This window comes from Bos mutus, chromosome 4 (genome assembly GCF_027580195.1).
Source record: "Bos mutus isolate GX-2022 chromosome 4, NWIPB_WYAK_1.1, whole genome shotgun sequence".
In the NCBI taxonomy this organism is placed as follows: Eukaryota; Metazoa; Chordata; class Mammalia; order Artiodactyla; family Bovidae; genus Bos; species Bos mutus.
Window position 1 is genome coordinate 55,056,983 of NC_091620.1, and position 15,603 is coordinate 55,072,585.

The 15,603-nt window shown below is 40.1% G+C and overlaps 2 protein-coding genes across 3 annotated transcripts in view; one reads left to right on the forward strand and one right to left on the reverse strand.

Moving 5' to 3' along the window:
• Nucleotides 1–1,023: 1,023 nt before the first annotated feature.
• Nucleotides 1,024–4,179, reverse strand: LSM5 (LSM5 homolog, U6 small nuclear RNA and mRNA degradation associated). Of its 2 annotated transcripts, none has more exons than XM_005889123.3 (5): nt 4,033–4,179; nt 2,847–2,942; nt 2,544–2,571; nt 1,875–1,947; nt 1,024–1,281 (listed from the first exon to the last, which is right to left on the reverse strand). In XM_005889123.3, exons 1-5 carry the CDS (start codon nt 4,076–4,078, stop codon nt 1,249–1,251), a joined length of 276 nt encoding a protein of 91 aa, XP_005889185.1. In that variant the 5' UTR covers nt 4,079–4,179; the 3' UTR covers nt 1,024–1,248. The 2 variants fall into 2 exon arrangements, with proteins under 2 accessions (XP_005889185.1, XP_070225608.1); XM_070369507.1 differs by lacking the exon at nt 4,033–4,179 and adding an exon at nt 3,755–4,010.
• A 4,633-nt stretch (nt 4,180–8,812) lies between these two features.
• The window catches only part of AVL9 (AVL9 cell migration associated), a 58,653-nt gene continuing 51,862 nt past the window's right edge, over nt 8,813–15,603 (forward strand). Inside the window, exon 1 of the mRNA XM_005889122.3 lies at nt 8,813–9,146. Within this exon, the coding sequence (XP_005889184.1) occupies nt 9,057–9,146 (90 nt within the window). The 5' untranslated portion in view covers nt 8,813–9,056. The remainder of the gene's footprint in view (nt 9,147–15,603) is intronic.

The window sequence follows — 15,603 nt, forward strand, 5'->3', positions numbered from 1 at the left end:
AGTTCAACATTAATTTAAAAAAATTAAATATACCAGATTTTGCCTATCACAATGGCAAAGAGGGGAAAAAATGGAACACAGCCAGTGTTGATAAGTATGTGATGGGTACTATGAAAAACGGCTTCCCAGGTGGCTCAGTTATAAAGAATCTGCCTGCCAGTGCAAGAGATGCAAGTTCGATCCCTGGGTCGGGAAGATCCCCTGGTGCAGGGAAGCACAACCCACTGAAGTATTCTTGCCTGGAAAATCCCATAGATGGAGGAACCTGGTGGGCTATAGCACATGGGGTCACAGAGAGTCGGACACAACTGAGCACACACACTAAGAAAAACTACAATGTGAGGCTGGCATAAACTTTTGTTGGCAATTGACAATATCTACCATTGACCTTACCATGTAAGGTAAATATATACCAAACTGACCATACAAATTTCTGAATTTATTCTAAGAAAACTAAAACTGTATAAAGATTTAGTTAGGACTACTGTGACCAGTAATAAATAGGCTAAATAAGTTATGGTAAAACCATTTAATACTTTGCCCACATTAATGTTGCCAAAATATCTGACATAGAAATTTTCTCACCATTTAAATTCAAAAAAGTCTTAAATGGAGGCAACAAAACAGTACATTTAGGAAGTTTTAAAAAAATGTACAGAGTGTACTGAAGTCTAAGAGGATATACAACAAAGTGTGATTAATATTTTCCTTTTCACTTTACATGTCTACAATGTACATATATTATCTGGGTATGCTGCTTGTTTAATAGGAGTTAATGAATTTGAGTTCAGTAAAAAAAAAAAAATTATCATTTCAAAGCATCAGAGTCTGCAATGAGTTTTGTAAACAATCATTTCTAGTTTTTTAAATGTACCTGTTCAAAATCAAGGCTCATCTTTTTGTTTGAGAATCGAATGTCATGTAGATGAGAACACAAATAAACATAAAGTGACAGGAAAGTGAGTGAAACTAACTACAAGCTTTGTTTCACTGGCTAGTGCAGTATAATAAATAAAATGACAGTTAACAAAAACATGTTTATTTTTGTCTTCAAAGAACAACTGTTCTTTTCCCAATATAACCATGATTAACTTACAAAAATGGGCATTTACAATGCATCTTCAAAGCATTTCCCTTTAACGGGAAACTTGGCTTCACAGAATACAAATATTAAAAGGTTAAAAAAAAATTCTACTTTGTTGTCATTATGAAACAAAACAGAACCTAGCATACGTCAAGGAAATCCATTCATACTTCAGGTCCTTCTCCTCCAGGAACCAGCTGCAAAGGAGGAAAAAGTTTAATACTTAGTTTAGTACTACATGATCTAAAAACCCCTACTGAGAGCTCACTGACTGGTCATTGATCAGTCTTTGCCTCTCCCTCATATTCCCATTTTCCCCATGTCACCTCTGTTTACAATTCCAACAGTATCAAATTAATACTTAGTGATTTAATGTTTCAACAATAATTCTTGGTAAAATAAATGATTAAAAAGCACAAGCAGGGACTTCACTGGTGGTGCAGTGACTAAGACTCCATGCTCCCAATGCAGCGGGCCCAGGTTTGATCCTTGGTCAGGGAACTGAATCCCACATGGTGCAACTAAGTAAAGATCTTTCGTGATGCAACTAAGACGCAATGCAGCCAAATAAAAAATATTTTTAAAAGACATACGATAAAAGGCATAAACAAACTAATCTTAGGCCTAATGTCATCTTCAACAGTTAGGCCATAGAACCTGATCAACCGAGCATTCCCTTCCCATCATAAGCACCGCTGGGCCAAGAACATTGAGTCAAGCAAGTTAGTTCTGTAATCTCTGCCCCACAAAGATGGCTTAACGTCTAAATAAAAGACCGTCACTGTCTTACCATCGTTATATTATTTCCATTTAGCAAAATTTGATCTAATTTAGTAATTCTTCTTCCTTCTGGTGTGATTTCACTAAACAAAAAGATTTTCAAAAAGTCAGGATAAAGAGTGATAGTCAAAGCCAACATTCTGATCTGCCAAAAGGCTAGTTACTATATATAAATGAACTGTACAAACACTTTCCAGAGACAAGGTTATCCCCCTCATGATGTCAATTCTCCAAAGGCAACAGAGTGGACTGACTGGCCTAAGACCCACATCCACTAGTGTAATCTTCCATCTAAAAAACTGAAACTTGCCAAGGAGATCAAATATGAAACAAAATGTCTATATATATACACAAGTTGTAATTAATTTAAAACATTAAATGTTTTCATTATCAGTTCCTTTACTTGATCTGAGCCCTAATATCCCTGGCTGCTTTTAGTATCTTTTACCTTAAACCTTTGTCTCCACTAACTTCCTAGCAATTAGTGACAATTACATTACGGTAATAATCCTCCAATCCAATTTTACTAACATCAGTAGGTAAACTTTCTCTCTTTAGAATAATTCAAACAGGCAGTGTGCTCTCCTACATCCTTTTACTGACTCAACAGCACTAAAACTGCCTTAAATCAAACACAGAGATTCCCCCTATGCATTCTTTAATTTTTAACACTACTCACAATTCAGTGACATCTTCCAATACCATATCTGAAATTTGGTGTTAAGAAAATAAATATACCAAATTAAATTTACTCTGGCTTATTTCTTTGTTCAGTTTTAATTGTAACATTGAATACAATGGCTCAAATGCAAGCTGCGTGCAACTGGAAGGAACTTCATCTTTCAGTACCACATCCCTTAAAACACTATCACAATTTCCAAGAAAATAAACTTTATTATAATAATCGGTAAGTACTGATAGTCTATAGTTCTTTTTAAAAAATCTGAAGAAAACCCCATACAACCACCTTTTAAAAGGATACTGACAAAGTCATCAAATCCCAGAAGTGTGCCAACAATCTCCTTATCACTCTTCATCACAATGTGAATTCTTGACCCTATACACTTGTCCACAAGCTCTACGGATATATTTTTTAAAAGAAAAAAAAAAAGAGGGGGGGGGCGAGAGAGAGAAAAGATTAGTTTACCCATTCATAACACTAACAAATATTTGAGTGCCTACTGACACTTACTACGTGCATATGGTGAAAAGATAAGCCAGGCAAAGTATTCACTCCAAAACTTTGGACCTTATGTTACGGATCTCTGTTCAGTCATTCCATTAACAGGAAAGTTTTCCCTGTTCTTCATTGAACCCTCCTTTGTAGCAATTTATCATGGTTGTGCTTTAATATTATTTTAGTTATCTGATTAACATATGAACGCCCCTCTTGACTCTAAGCTAAAAGAGAGCTGAGAGGTGGTTTTTACTCATCAGTGTATCCCCAATGGACAGTGCCTGAAACGTACTGGTTATTCAGAAGAATTTGTTCCAGGAAGCAAAAACACTTTACGATCACTGCTACATCCACTAACCCGATAACCCTTCAAATATAAAATATTAAAAAAAAAAAAAAGGCAGACTGTCTTCACCAGAGATTCCTCCTTGACATTAAGTCTGCGTCTGCCCTGTATCCTGTCTCCTACACTGGTTTGCATGCTATCTGAAGGTAATGGCCGTGATTTAAATTTGTTGAACAGTGCCCAATCACGGTGTCTAGTGCACAGATGCGCGGTAATTGTTTGCTGAATAAATGAGTAACAAGAGCTAGTTTTCAGAGGCCTCTTTAAATGCTCATTCCAGACCCAAGTGCCTCACTCAAAAACCAGCCAGACAGGATATAATCCGGGTAGTTTAAAAGCCCGGTTGCGGAATGAGCCTGCTACTCACTATTAAAAAGGCGAGCGCACACCAAAGACGGCCGACGACGCATTCACCAAGAGTGAACCTGTCCGGTGAAGGTTTGGGGAGTCAAAAATCCCTGCCTTAAGAAGACCCCCCACGCCGAAGAGACGTGCGCGGCCTAAGGCCGCAGAGACTTGGAGCCTAAAGGAGAGCGGCGGAGAAAGCTACACTTTTCTAACACTCGGTCAGGGACTGCGGTGCTCTTCGGCCCCAACCCTAACTTTCAACTCCTCGCCTCCGCTCCCCAACAGGACAAAGATTACCTAGAGGAAGCAGCTGCGACGGGTTAGTGGTAGCGTTAGCCGCCATGGCTACGCCGGAAGTGGCCTGCCTCTAGCGACGTCGGAACGGCGAGTTTGAAAGAGCGCGCTTCCGCTTTTTTCCTGCCCGGGCAGGCTCGACCAATCTGAGGCCGAGAGTGCGATTGAGGAGATCCAGCCACTTTATCCTGCAGTGAGATTCTAGAAAGTGTTTCTGTTCACTGAGCGTTCTAGGTTCTCCACAGGTAACTCTCCTCTCCAAACTTCCAAGAGACTTTAGAGATCTCCGGTATTATAAATAAGTTATTTCTCTAATCCGGAAGACTTTGCGAAACGAAAGCCTTTGTGCTGTCTTATTTTCCCCTATCAAGCTGTGTCTCATATTAACCCAGGATCTTTCTTCGACCAGTATCAATAAATTTGATTTTCCCGCCACCGATTGTGTTGCGATTTTCGTTAAAAAAATCTACCGCTTCTTTTAAAAGTTTGATGATTTGAAAACCCACAACTAGCATTTTTTAAAAACTCTTCTGGGCGAGGGGGAAATTTTAAGTATGTTTTCTATTTTCTACTATCGTTTTCTTTTTCTATTTTTCTATTCTACTTTTTATATTTTTTCCATTTCTACAGTTTTCTATCTTCTACTATCAGGAGTTGGTGATGGACAGGGAAGCCTGGTGTGCTGCAGTCCATGGGGTCGCAAAGAGTCCGACAAGACTGAGCGACAGAACTGAACTGTCCTTTTTAATCTTGTAATATCTAGGAGTCTGCTATACACTTTTTGTATACACTATTTCTTCCACAGTCCAACAGGCAACCACCAGATGTCACTCTATGTTAATAACAGCACATTTAGGAAACCTTGGTGCTTTTACGCATCTGTTTTGAAAAGAAAAAGCGAACAAATTTTTTGCACTCGTCTATTTTATGGGAAATAGATGGGGAAACAGTGGAAACAGTGTCAGACTTTATTTTTCTGGGCTCCAAAATCACCACAGATGGTGACTGCAGCCCTGAAATTAAAAGACGCTTACTCCTTGAAAGGAAAGTTATGACCAACCTAGATAGCATATTCAAAAGCAGAGACATTACTTTGCCAACAAAGGTCTGTCTAGTCAAGGCTATGGTTTTTCCTGTGGTCATGTATGGATGTGAGAGTTGGACTGTGAAGAAGGCTGAGTGCCGAAGAATTGATGCTTTTGAACTGTGGTGTTGGAGAAGACTCTTGAGAGTCCCTTGGACTGCAAGGAGATCCAACCAGTCCATTCTAAAGGAGATCAGCCCTGGGATTTCTTTGGAAAGAATGATGCTAAAGCTGAAACTCCAGTACTTTAGCCACCTCATGTGAAGAGTTGACTCATTGGAAAAGACTCTGATGCTGGGAGGGATTGGGGGCAGGAGGAGAAGGGGACGACAGAGGATGAGATGGCTGGATGGCATCGATGACTCGATGGATGTTGAGTCTCAGTGAACTCCGGGAGTTGGTGATGGACAGGGAGGCCTGGCGTGCTGCGATTCATGGGGTCGCAAAGAGTCTGACACGACTGAGCAACTGATCTGATCTGATCTGATCTGATTTTATGTTTATATCTGAGGAGCTTAAAGCTAAAGAGTTTAAGCAGGAGAGGCCAGGAAGAACATCATTCATTCACACAATGGCTGTAAAGCACCAATCATTCATTCATCGAACAAATACTTTAGTTGGAACATTGGCATTTTGCTCAGTATAAAATAGTGTAAAGAACAGAGCTACAACATCTTCTGCCTTTATAAGAGCTAAAGGATAAATGGGGGAGAAAGACAGCTAGCAAGCATTATGTACAAGGCACGTGAAATTTAATATGAAAAGCAAAAAGTCCTCTTTTAACTTCAGGGATCTTGAAGTAGTCAATTGTCACATCATTCTTTGGCAAGACAAAGTAATGCCCCCAATTTTTTTTTTCCTTTATCTATTCTTGTTTCATTTTCACTATACCATAATGTGAATAGGAACCAAATTCAAGGCATTGTTGCTACCTGATAGAGTTTAAAATTCAAGAAAATAAGCTTTAAGTCAATATCTTGCTTTCCATTACAGAAACCAAATTAACATTAGCAATATTCAGCACTATTGATGAAGAATAAGGGAGGTCTTATTCTCTGAAAAAGGAGATACAATTTGTTTACACAGTAGTTAATGGGGATTGCAGGAAGAGGTGTTTTTATTCTATTGAGTTCTTTCCTGAGGCAAGACACTAAAAGAAACAACAGGCCAATTCCAAATGAATTTGAAAACATATCATAGCTCTGTCTTCAGGGTTTTTCTCCTGGTTCTTACTTACAGAGTAGATATAAATTAGAACTTATAATTTATCATAACACATAATTACAAGAAGCTCTTCAATGTACTGTATGTTCAGAAAGACATTTCTAATTTTTTCCCTGGAGATAAATTTCATCATAAAATACAAGCAAATGTTTCCTTTCAAAATAATATTAAGGAAGTATTTCATTATCTCAAATTGCTATTTCCAATCTTGTTCTTTCCAACACTTTTTAAAATAAAGGAGAAATTCCTATTTTCCCTCAATGTGTCCTTATAGACAATGTCACTAATGAATGTATTTTATATTAATAGAACTCATTAAAAACTAATGTAAAAGTTGTTAAATTGTTAAATGGACCAGTCTGTATAATTAGAGATGGAAAAATTTTTAGAAATTCCCTTGCTTACTTTCTCTCCCAATTTTCCCTGTGACATATCTTGTTTACACCATTATTTTAAATGACATATTTTTTAAACATTTAGGCAAATAATGGTCAGGAATAAATGATTTCATCTTAGTTGGAGACCCTAGCATGCAAAATGTAACAGATTTGGGGGAGTATGGCTGTGCTGGGCCTTATCTGTGGCATTTGAGATCTTTAGATGTGCCATACAAACTCTTAGCTGTGGCATGTGGGCTCTAGTTCCCTGACCGCGGATCAAACCCGGGCCCTCTGCATTGAGCCCCTGGACCACCAGGAAAGTTCTGATACAGATTTTATACTGCTATCACTGGGGTCTCCTGCACAATGAAGTAAACAGTTGGCATTCATTATAGATATAGAGTTCTAAGATGCCCTGACCTTTCATCTTTTTTAAAAAAATGTTCAATTTCACTTCAATTTTAGCTAGGCTAATTGTGGAAAATGTCAAAGCAGATGGAAGAAAAGAGTAACATATTCTGTATACAGGGAATGTTATAGTTTCACACACAGTTCTGAGTCAGTGCCAAAAATTTTGTAATACAGAAAGAAATAGTAGCAACAACTTGAAGTTTTTCTACAGTATTATTAGCATTAAAACAATTCTACTGAATCACAGAAACTATGTTCTATTAATAAGAAGAAAATGGAAGTTAAAGTCACTCAGTCCTGTCCAACTCTTTGGAGACCTCACCAACGTTAATAGTCTTCAAGGCTCCTCTATCCATGGAATTCTCCAGACAAGAATATTGGAGGGGGTAGCCATTCCCTTCTACAGTGTATGGTCCCTATCCAGGGACTGAACCCAGGTCTTCTGCATTGCAGGCAGATTCTTTACCATCTGAGCTGCCATTATACAGTTTTTCCCAGCCATACTTAGATTAGAATGCAGGTCCTTAAATTTTAAGGCCAGAGTGGAAAACATCAACTATTAAGGTTGTCTAAACTAAGAGATGGGCAACTTGTAATGATAAACTTCACAACTAGTTATTGCAATGATTGTGAATGCTATTTGAAGCAGGCACCTACCCTCAAACTGCCCTGGACAAGATTTGTTAAATCTGCTAGTATTTCCACTATTCACTTTAAATTGACATAAAATGAGATTCAGTTTCTTTTTTAATTCAACTAGTACAATCAGTAAGGAAATAAAAACCTCTGATGATAACTGACTCCATGTATTTTGTGCTGATCAGAGTACTAAACCCAGAAAGATAGAATGAAAAAAAAATTTTTTTTTTTAATAGCAGGACTAAATTGGCCTTTCCTGGTGGCTCAGACAGTTAAGAATCTGCCTACAATGCAGGAGACCTGGGTTCAATTCCTGGGTCGAGAAGATCACCGGGAGAAGGGAACGGCTACCCACTCCAGTATTGCCTGGATAATTTCATGGACAGAGGAGCCTGGCCGGCTACAGTCTATGGTGTCGCAAAGAGTCTGACACGACTGAGCAACCAACGCTTTCACAACAAAGTAAAAAATAAAATATCAGGACTAGAATAATCATTTTTACAGGTCTCCCTGTAAATTTACTTTATTTTCAAGGATAGTCTGCATGAGGCCTTAAAACGCTTCCAAACTCCTATACATAATATTTAAATAAGGAAAAAACACAGAACGAAGCAAAAGAGAAACTCTGGGTAAGCAAGTAACTTAAAGGCTGAATACACAGATGTAGAGCTGCACCGATATGTCTCCATGTTATCAAAATTTAAGGATAAAGGCTCCAGGCCAGAGAGGCGAAGGGAAGGAGGTGGAAGAATTGGATACACAGAAAATGAAGGGGGAAAAAGGTAGGAAAAAACTGACGGAAGAGATGGGTAGGGGCGGAGATGTTAAGGAGGAAAAAGCAAGGACAGAGGAGGAAGGGGGAGAAGGTAGCACAGAGCGAGGGGGTGAACTGGGGACAGGTGTGCCCAGAGGCCCCACCAGGCCCCGCCCTCAGCCCCGCCCACCTAGCGCCCCCGCCCCGCTCCCCAGGCCCCGCCCCGCCATCAGGCCCAGCCCTCTCAGGTCCCTCCCGGTCCTTCCCAGTCCCGCCTCGCCCGCGGCGGCCCCGGCATCAGGTGACAGCCCGGAAACAGCGGAAGCGGATGAGGGAAGCGCGGCCGCGGCCCGGGGGGGCGGTGCAGAGCTGCAGGATCCTCGGCCTCTTCCCGGCCCCCTTCTCGGCTCTCATGCGGCTCCCTCGCTGACACCTGAAATCCACCTCTCGCCGTCCTCCTGGGGATCGCGGGGTCGCCGAGCTTGCCGCCCTCGGCGGCTGAAGTCATCGTTGTGCGGGCCCGCGGCGGTCGTCCATGGAGATCAGGCGGGGCGGCGATGGCCCCCCACGGGGGCCCGTCCTGCACATCGTAGTGGTCGGCTTTCATCACAAGAAGGGCTGCCAGGTGAGGAAGGGGCCTGTGCCCGCCCCTGGCTGTTCTGGCGTTCGCGCGCCGCCGACACCCACGCCGTTCCGCTCGGCTCAGACCACCTTCCAGTGCCCTCGGCCCTCCGCCCCTGAACTTGACTCCTCTCTCCTGATCCTCGCACTCACCTTACCTGAAGCCCACCCCGCACGCTCCCTGTTTTCCCCTCCCCCTGAAAATTGTATCTTGAGCAGCGGAGGAGCTATGTGTCGGTATGTTGGGGTTGGTAGATATTTAGGTTCTTCTGTGGAGTCAGAGGAAGGAATCGATGGTCGGCCCACTCTCTTCCTCATCCATCTCGGTCTCCGTTGACTTTCTGGTTGTCTGCTTTTAGTGGGATTCCCTTAGAAAAAAAAAATCAGCACTTGGGCTGCGTTTTCAAGGTAATGAGCTCTGGGCTTCCGCACGAGTACCTTAGGATGGTCGAAGCACAAGCGGCACCGTGGGAAAATCAACTTCCTTTGTTTATCTGTGAAAGCCCTGGAACCCCTGTTGGGCTGATGTACTGACTCCGCCCCCCTTCCCATTCGGCCTTCGAGTTCCTTTTTAGTCTTGTCCAGATCTTCCCTTTTGATGAGAGATAGACTCTCCAGTTCAGTTGCAGTGAGGGGAAGTGTTATTTACTGAGCAAAGAAACGTGCAAATATTAAGTCATTTTTAAGCTTCTTCACTGAAATGGTGAACGGGAACAATAGGACATCTGCAATCTATGTATCGAAGGCAGGGGAACAAAGGTAGAGGATTATTTAATGAGCGCAGAACTGGAAGGCAATGATGTCATAATGTGCTAGTGAACAGTAAATTGAAATGCTTAAAGTAATAAAAATGCTGATTGCTACCGCTAGGTAATGTAGCATTTCAAAGAAAATGTAATATTTTAAAAGACTGATTGGCAAAATTTCAGTTCATGAGAGGATAATGACAGAAAAATGATGGAACGAAAGTAGTTGTGTATGTATGTGTTTTAAAGACAGCTTCACTTAAAAATATATTCCTCATCCTTCAAGTAAAAATGACATAGTTACCAAGGAGGAAGTGACATTGTTCAGGGTAGTATTAGAAAATTCCAAGCAACAGCAGTGGAATATATATGGTTTTTAAATGTGGCCTTATATTTGGAGGTAAGAAAATAAATATTTGAGATAATTGTACTATGGCATGTAAGTAGTGCCTTTATGCTCAGTCGTGTCTGACTCTTTTCAACCCCATGGATTGTAGCCCCGCCAGGCTTTTCTGTCCATGGGATTCTCTAGGCAAGAATAACTGGAGTGGGTTGCCATTTCCTACCCAAGGGATCTTCCCGAGCCAGGGGTAGAATCCACGTTGCCTGCATGGCAGGTGAGTTCTTTACCACTGGGCTACCTAGGAAGCCTGTAAACAGTGTTCATCATCCTTAGACTTTTAATACTTTAAAACTTCATCTAGTTGTATGACAACTAACATCAAAGAGATGAAGTTTTATAGTATTAAAAATCTAAGGATGATGAACACCGCTTACCTCAGATATGGGTGAAGAAACTGAAACTTGGAGGAAGTAACTGATCTTGCCAAGGTTATGCTGGAGTCAGGCTTAGAATTGCCTTGGCACCACGTGTGTTCATTCAGCTGAGCCACATGGCATGTAGGAGTCTCTATGAAAAAGTAAGGAGTGGGTCCCGTTCACAACCAAACGAAATTTTTAATGACAAAAAAGAAGAAAATATTCGTAGGGAATAGAATAAAATCTTTTAATCATTTTTGTCATCTAAAGTCAAGATTATTATGTGTTCTCTCTGTTTTATTGGTAGAAGTAATATAATTTATGTTTCCAGTAAGGAAAAATGATTTATTGTATGAAAAATATATACTAATTAGGGATTGCTGCTGCTGCTAAGTCACTTCAGTCGTGTCCGACTCTGTGCGACCCCATAGAGGGCAGCCCACCAGGCTCCCCTGTCCCTGGGATTCTCCAGGCAAGAACACTGGAGTGGGTTGCCATTTCCTTCTTCAATGCATGAAAGTGAAAAGTGAAAGTGAAGTCGCTCAGTCGTGTCTGACTCTTCGAGACCCCATGGACTGCAGCCTACCAGGCTCCTCTGTCCATGGGATTCTCCAGGCAAGAGTACTGGAGTGGGTTGCCATTGCCTTCTCCAATTAGGGATTAAAGAGCACTAAACAACAGATTTTAAAATGAAGCAGAACTCTGAGGTGAAGCAGCAACCTGGATGCCATGATCTTTCTCAGGATTTATATGGCTTTTGCTTTCAGCCCTGAGACTGATTGTTTTGTGTGTTTTGGGTTTTTTTGGCCATGCTGCTTGGCTTGCAGGATCTTAGTTCTCCAACTGGGGATGGAACCTAGGCCCCAGCAGTGAAAGCACCAAGTCCTAACCACTAGGCCACCAGGGGATTCCCTAAAATGAGAATTTATAGCCAAGGAGCAAAGTGGGGGCCAATGGCTGGAAACTTACTACATCAAGGGTCAGAGGGGTTTCTAGCTAAAGCCACCTAATGGGATACTTGATAAAATTAGGCAAGGCAGAGGTGAACCCGGAAGCCCAAAGTCAGAGCCTCATTGAGAAGAGAGTTCAGAGGAGCCTGACTAGTTTGGTTAAGATGAGCCTCATTGTCAGCACTGACATTGAAGCCCAGATGTCCCTAGTCTTTATAACTGCAACTCTTTTAGTAGCACTTTTAGGTTGTAGGCTTTTAGTAGAAAGGAAAAATACATGCCTTGTATATTACAAAAATATTTTGTAATCTGCATGATGCCTCATGGAGACCAAAGCAATGATTTTTTTAATACATACACTTACTGAGTGTTTTCTCACCTGGGGTGCTGATAGAATTAAAGAGAATGCAGAAGGTTCTACCACAATGCAGTGAAAGATGCGTTGTTATTGTCTTATTGCTGACTGAAAACAGTTTTTTTAAAAGTATACTTAAATAGAATGGCAGAAATTGAAGAGCTAAGAACCTGGTTCTGCAAATCAAACAAGAATTTGTTATAATTTGTTAAAGTCAAAATGCAGTGAGCAGAAAGGTGATTTTTAGATTGAACTAGTGCATATTCTATAGTTTTTACTTATAATTTTAATAGAACTATTACTATTTCTCACAAAAATTTTAACTCACTAATAATCGTTTTTTTTTTTCTATTGCTCCTCAAATTGAAATTGGGTGGAGAAATGACACTATGATTTCTAGACTCTAAAGAGAGTTAAAATTGTGTGAGTTAATAATCTGAAAAACTTCTAAAATCCTCTGTGGTGGTAGTCAGGTGGTGCCTAGGGACTGCTAAATAGCCACTCCACTCAGACAGCAGAGCAAATGAATGAAAAGGCTCTCACACTGAGTTGGTTGATAAAACTGACAGGTCAATGCAGTCAAAAATAATTAAACTTTTGCTGGAGACATTTGTATAAATTAATGGAAGTTCATCCAGCTGGAATAGGATGTTCAGTTGATGTGTAATAGTATAGAAAAAGATGGGAAAATAGTTTGTTCAACTACATTTCTAATTTTTGGTTGCCCTACTTTCCTCCCTTTTTTGCCTTAGTTTTTATAAAATATCAAGAAAGTGTACTAAAAATCCAATATAAGTCATACTGGATTTTCCAGGTGTCTCAGTGGTAAAGAATCTGCCTGCCAATGCAGGAGACACAAGAGATGAGGGTTCAATCCCTGGGTTGGTAGGAAATGACAGCCCACTCCAGTATTCTTGCCTGGGAAATTCCATAAACAAAGGAGCCTGATGGGCTACAGCCATGGGGTCACAAAGAGTCAGACATGACTGAACACATAGGCAAAACATACGTCGTATTAGTTCTTAAATGATGTTCTTCACTTTTGCAAATGATTCTAGAAGACCTACAACTCTGCTTTCTTAAAAAAATTTTTATTGGAGTATAGTTGATTTATAATGTGTTAGTTTCTGATGTACAGCAAGTGAATCAGTTACACATAAATCCCACTATTTTTTTAGATTCTTTCCCATATAGATCATTAGAGAGTGTTGAGCAGAGTTCCCTGTGCTATAAATAGGTCCTTATTATCTATTTTTATATAGTAGTATATATATGTCAGTCCCAGTCTCCCAGTTTAACCTTCCTCCCTTTCCCCCTACTAACCATAAGTTTGTTTTCTACATCCGTAACTCTATTTCTATTTTGTAAATAAATTCATTTGTACCATTTTTTTAGATTCCACACACAAGCGATATCATATGATATCTATCTTTCTCAGTCTGAGTTACTTCACTCAGTATGACAATCTCTAGGTCCAGCCATGTTGCTGCAAATGGCATTATTTAGTTCTTTTTTATGGTTGAATAATATTCCGTTATATATGCACCACATCTTTATCTTTTCCTTTGTCAACGGACATTCAGGTTGCTTCCATCTCCTGGCTACTGAAAATAGTGCTACAGTGAACATTGGGGTGCATGTATCCAACTCTGCTTTCTTAATCTGTCAAAAATCTAAATATGTTTGATGTTCTGTTACTCCTTGGAAGAAAAGTTATGACCAACCTAGATAGCATATTCAAAAGCAGAGACATTACTTTGCCAACAAAGGTCCATCTAGTCAAGGCTATGGTTTTTCCAGTGGTCATGTATGGATGTGAGAGTTGGACTGTGAAGAAAGCTGAGCGCTGAAGAATTGATGCTTTTGAACTGTGGTGTTGGAGAAGACTCTTGAGAGTCCCTTGGACTGCAAGGAGATCCAACCAGTCCATTCTGAAGGAGATCCGCCCTGGGATTTCTTTGGAAGGAATGATGCTAAAGCTGAAACTCCAGTACTTTGGCCACCTCATGCGAAGAGTTGACTCATTGGAAAAGACTCTGATGCTGGGAGGGATTGGGGGCAGGAGGAGAAGGGGACGACAGAGGATGAGATGGCTGGATGGCATCACTGACTCGATGGACATGAGTCTGAGTGAACCCCAGGAGTTGGTGATGGACAGGGAGGCCTGGTGTGCTGCGATTCATGGGGTCACAAAGAGTCGGACACGACTGAGCAACTGAACTGAACTGAAAGTTAAATGCATCAGGTGTTTCAGACTTTTTAATTACATAAGGTTTCCCTCAGGATGAATTAATCAGGTACCTTCTTGTGTAAAGGATTAAAAGTACATGGCTCATTGAACTGTGGCTGGCTTCGGATTGTTTTAGGCGGTTTGAGGGTGCTTTGTTAGACTGCTCTTCCAAGTACTGAAAATGCTGCAGGTCATGTTGAGCACCAGTTCATTCAATGCACTGAGATCATTCATAGAAAAAATTTCCATACTTGGTTGTAATTTATAATATTTAGATTCAAGTGAGCCTAAGTTAAACTTTCATTTAAAAAAGTAACTCCGTGTAACACTGTGCTGGGTTGAACATGGTGACTTTATCTAGAGGAATGTACTAAATCTTTGTAGACTCTTCTGCTATATTCTGCTGTAAAGGTGCTCTATAATGCTGTGATAAAGAAGTCAGGTCCGTTCACATGGGCCAGAGGAAAAGCCATTTGTGTTGAAGGTCCTCAAACTAGGCATGTAGATGTTCATTCCTTCATCTTGTTTCTGACATTTTTCCACCTTTGAGGCCTTCAGATGTATTTTAAATGAAAAATGCCTCTTAAATTAGAATGAACATCTATTAACGTTATCATTTGATTATTTTCTCACTTTTATTTGGTTAATTCATGGGGATGGATTCTTCTATAGGTACACATTCGTTTCTAGTGGTCGTTCTCATTTATTGATATACTTAACATTTAGGACATTTTAGGTGAGCTACAGTACTACCATGACATTTCAAATGGTTTTGATATTTATTTATTTATTCATTTATTTATTCAATAATTCAATAAATATTCAAATATTTATTCATTCTGACTCTTCCCCTGAAATTGTTTAAAATTTAGCACTTAGTAAAGAACTCTTCTTCCTTAAAAAGCCACCTGCAGTTAGACTCATTAACATGAGGTAATTTATAGACTTCTCTGTAGTAGTTTGCTTAGATTGTGTGTCCCAGAGTTTTGCTTGTTCTTTATTTGCTTTATGGAAGTAAATATATAAACTGAATTTGTCAGATTCACCATAATTTTGGCAAAATAACGTAATCAATGTATAGCAAATAAATCTGGTTATTTCTTAGAGTGGAACTTTTTTAAGCACTCAAATTAGTAGGGAATAGTTATTTTCCAAAAATGATGTCATAGAAAGTTGGAATTAGGGACTTCCCTGGCAGTCCAGTGTTCAGACTCTGTGCACCTAGTGCGGAGGGCACAGGTTCAATCCCTGGACCTGGAACTAGGATCCCGCATGGCACAGCCAAAAAAAAAAAAAAAATCCAAACCAAAAACAGTTGGAATCATTGCTTTAATTTTGGCCACTATTCTGGTAGAGTTCATGGTTTTATATACATAGCTAGCAGTTTTAGTTCTTGAAGAAACTGGTTTTACCAGCCTGTA

What these genes read in the sequence shown, in the direction of transcription:
- LSM5 (XM_005889123.3), bottom strand. Translation starts at nt 4,078, where the DNA reads ATGGCGGCTAACGCTACCACTAACCCGTCGCAGCTGCTTCCTCTAG. An exon ending in GTCGCAGCTGCTTCCTCTAG is followed by an intron (nt 2,943 to 4,032) that starts GTAATCTTTGTC and finishes ATATATCCGTAG; the next exon opens with AGCTTGTGGACAAGTGTATA. An exon ending in GGGATTTGATGACTTTGTCA is followed by an intron (nt 2,572 to 2,846) that starts GTATCCTTTTAA and finishes ACCAAATTTCAG; the next exon opens with ATATGGTATTGGAAGATGTC.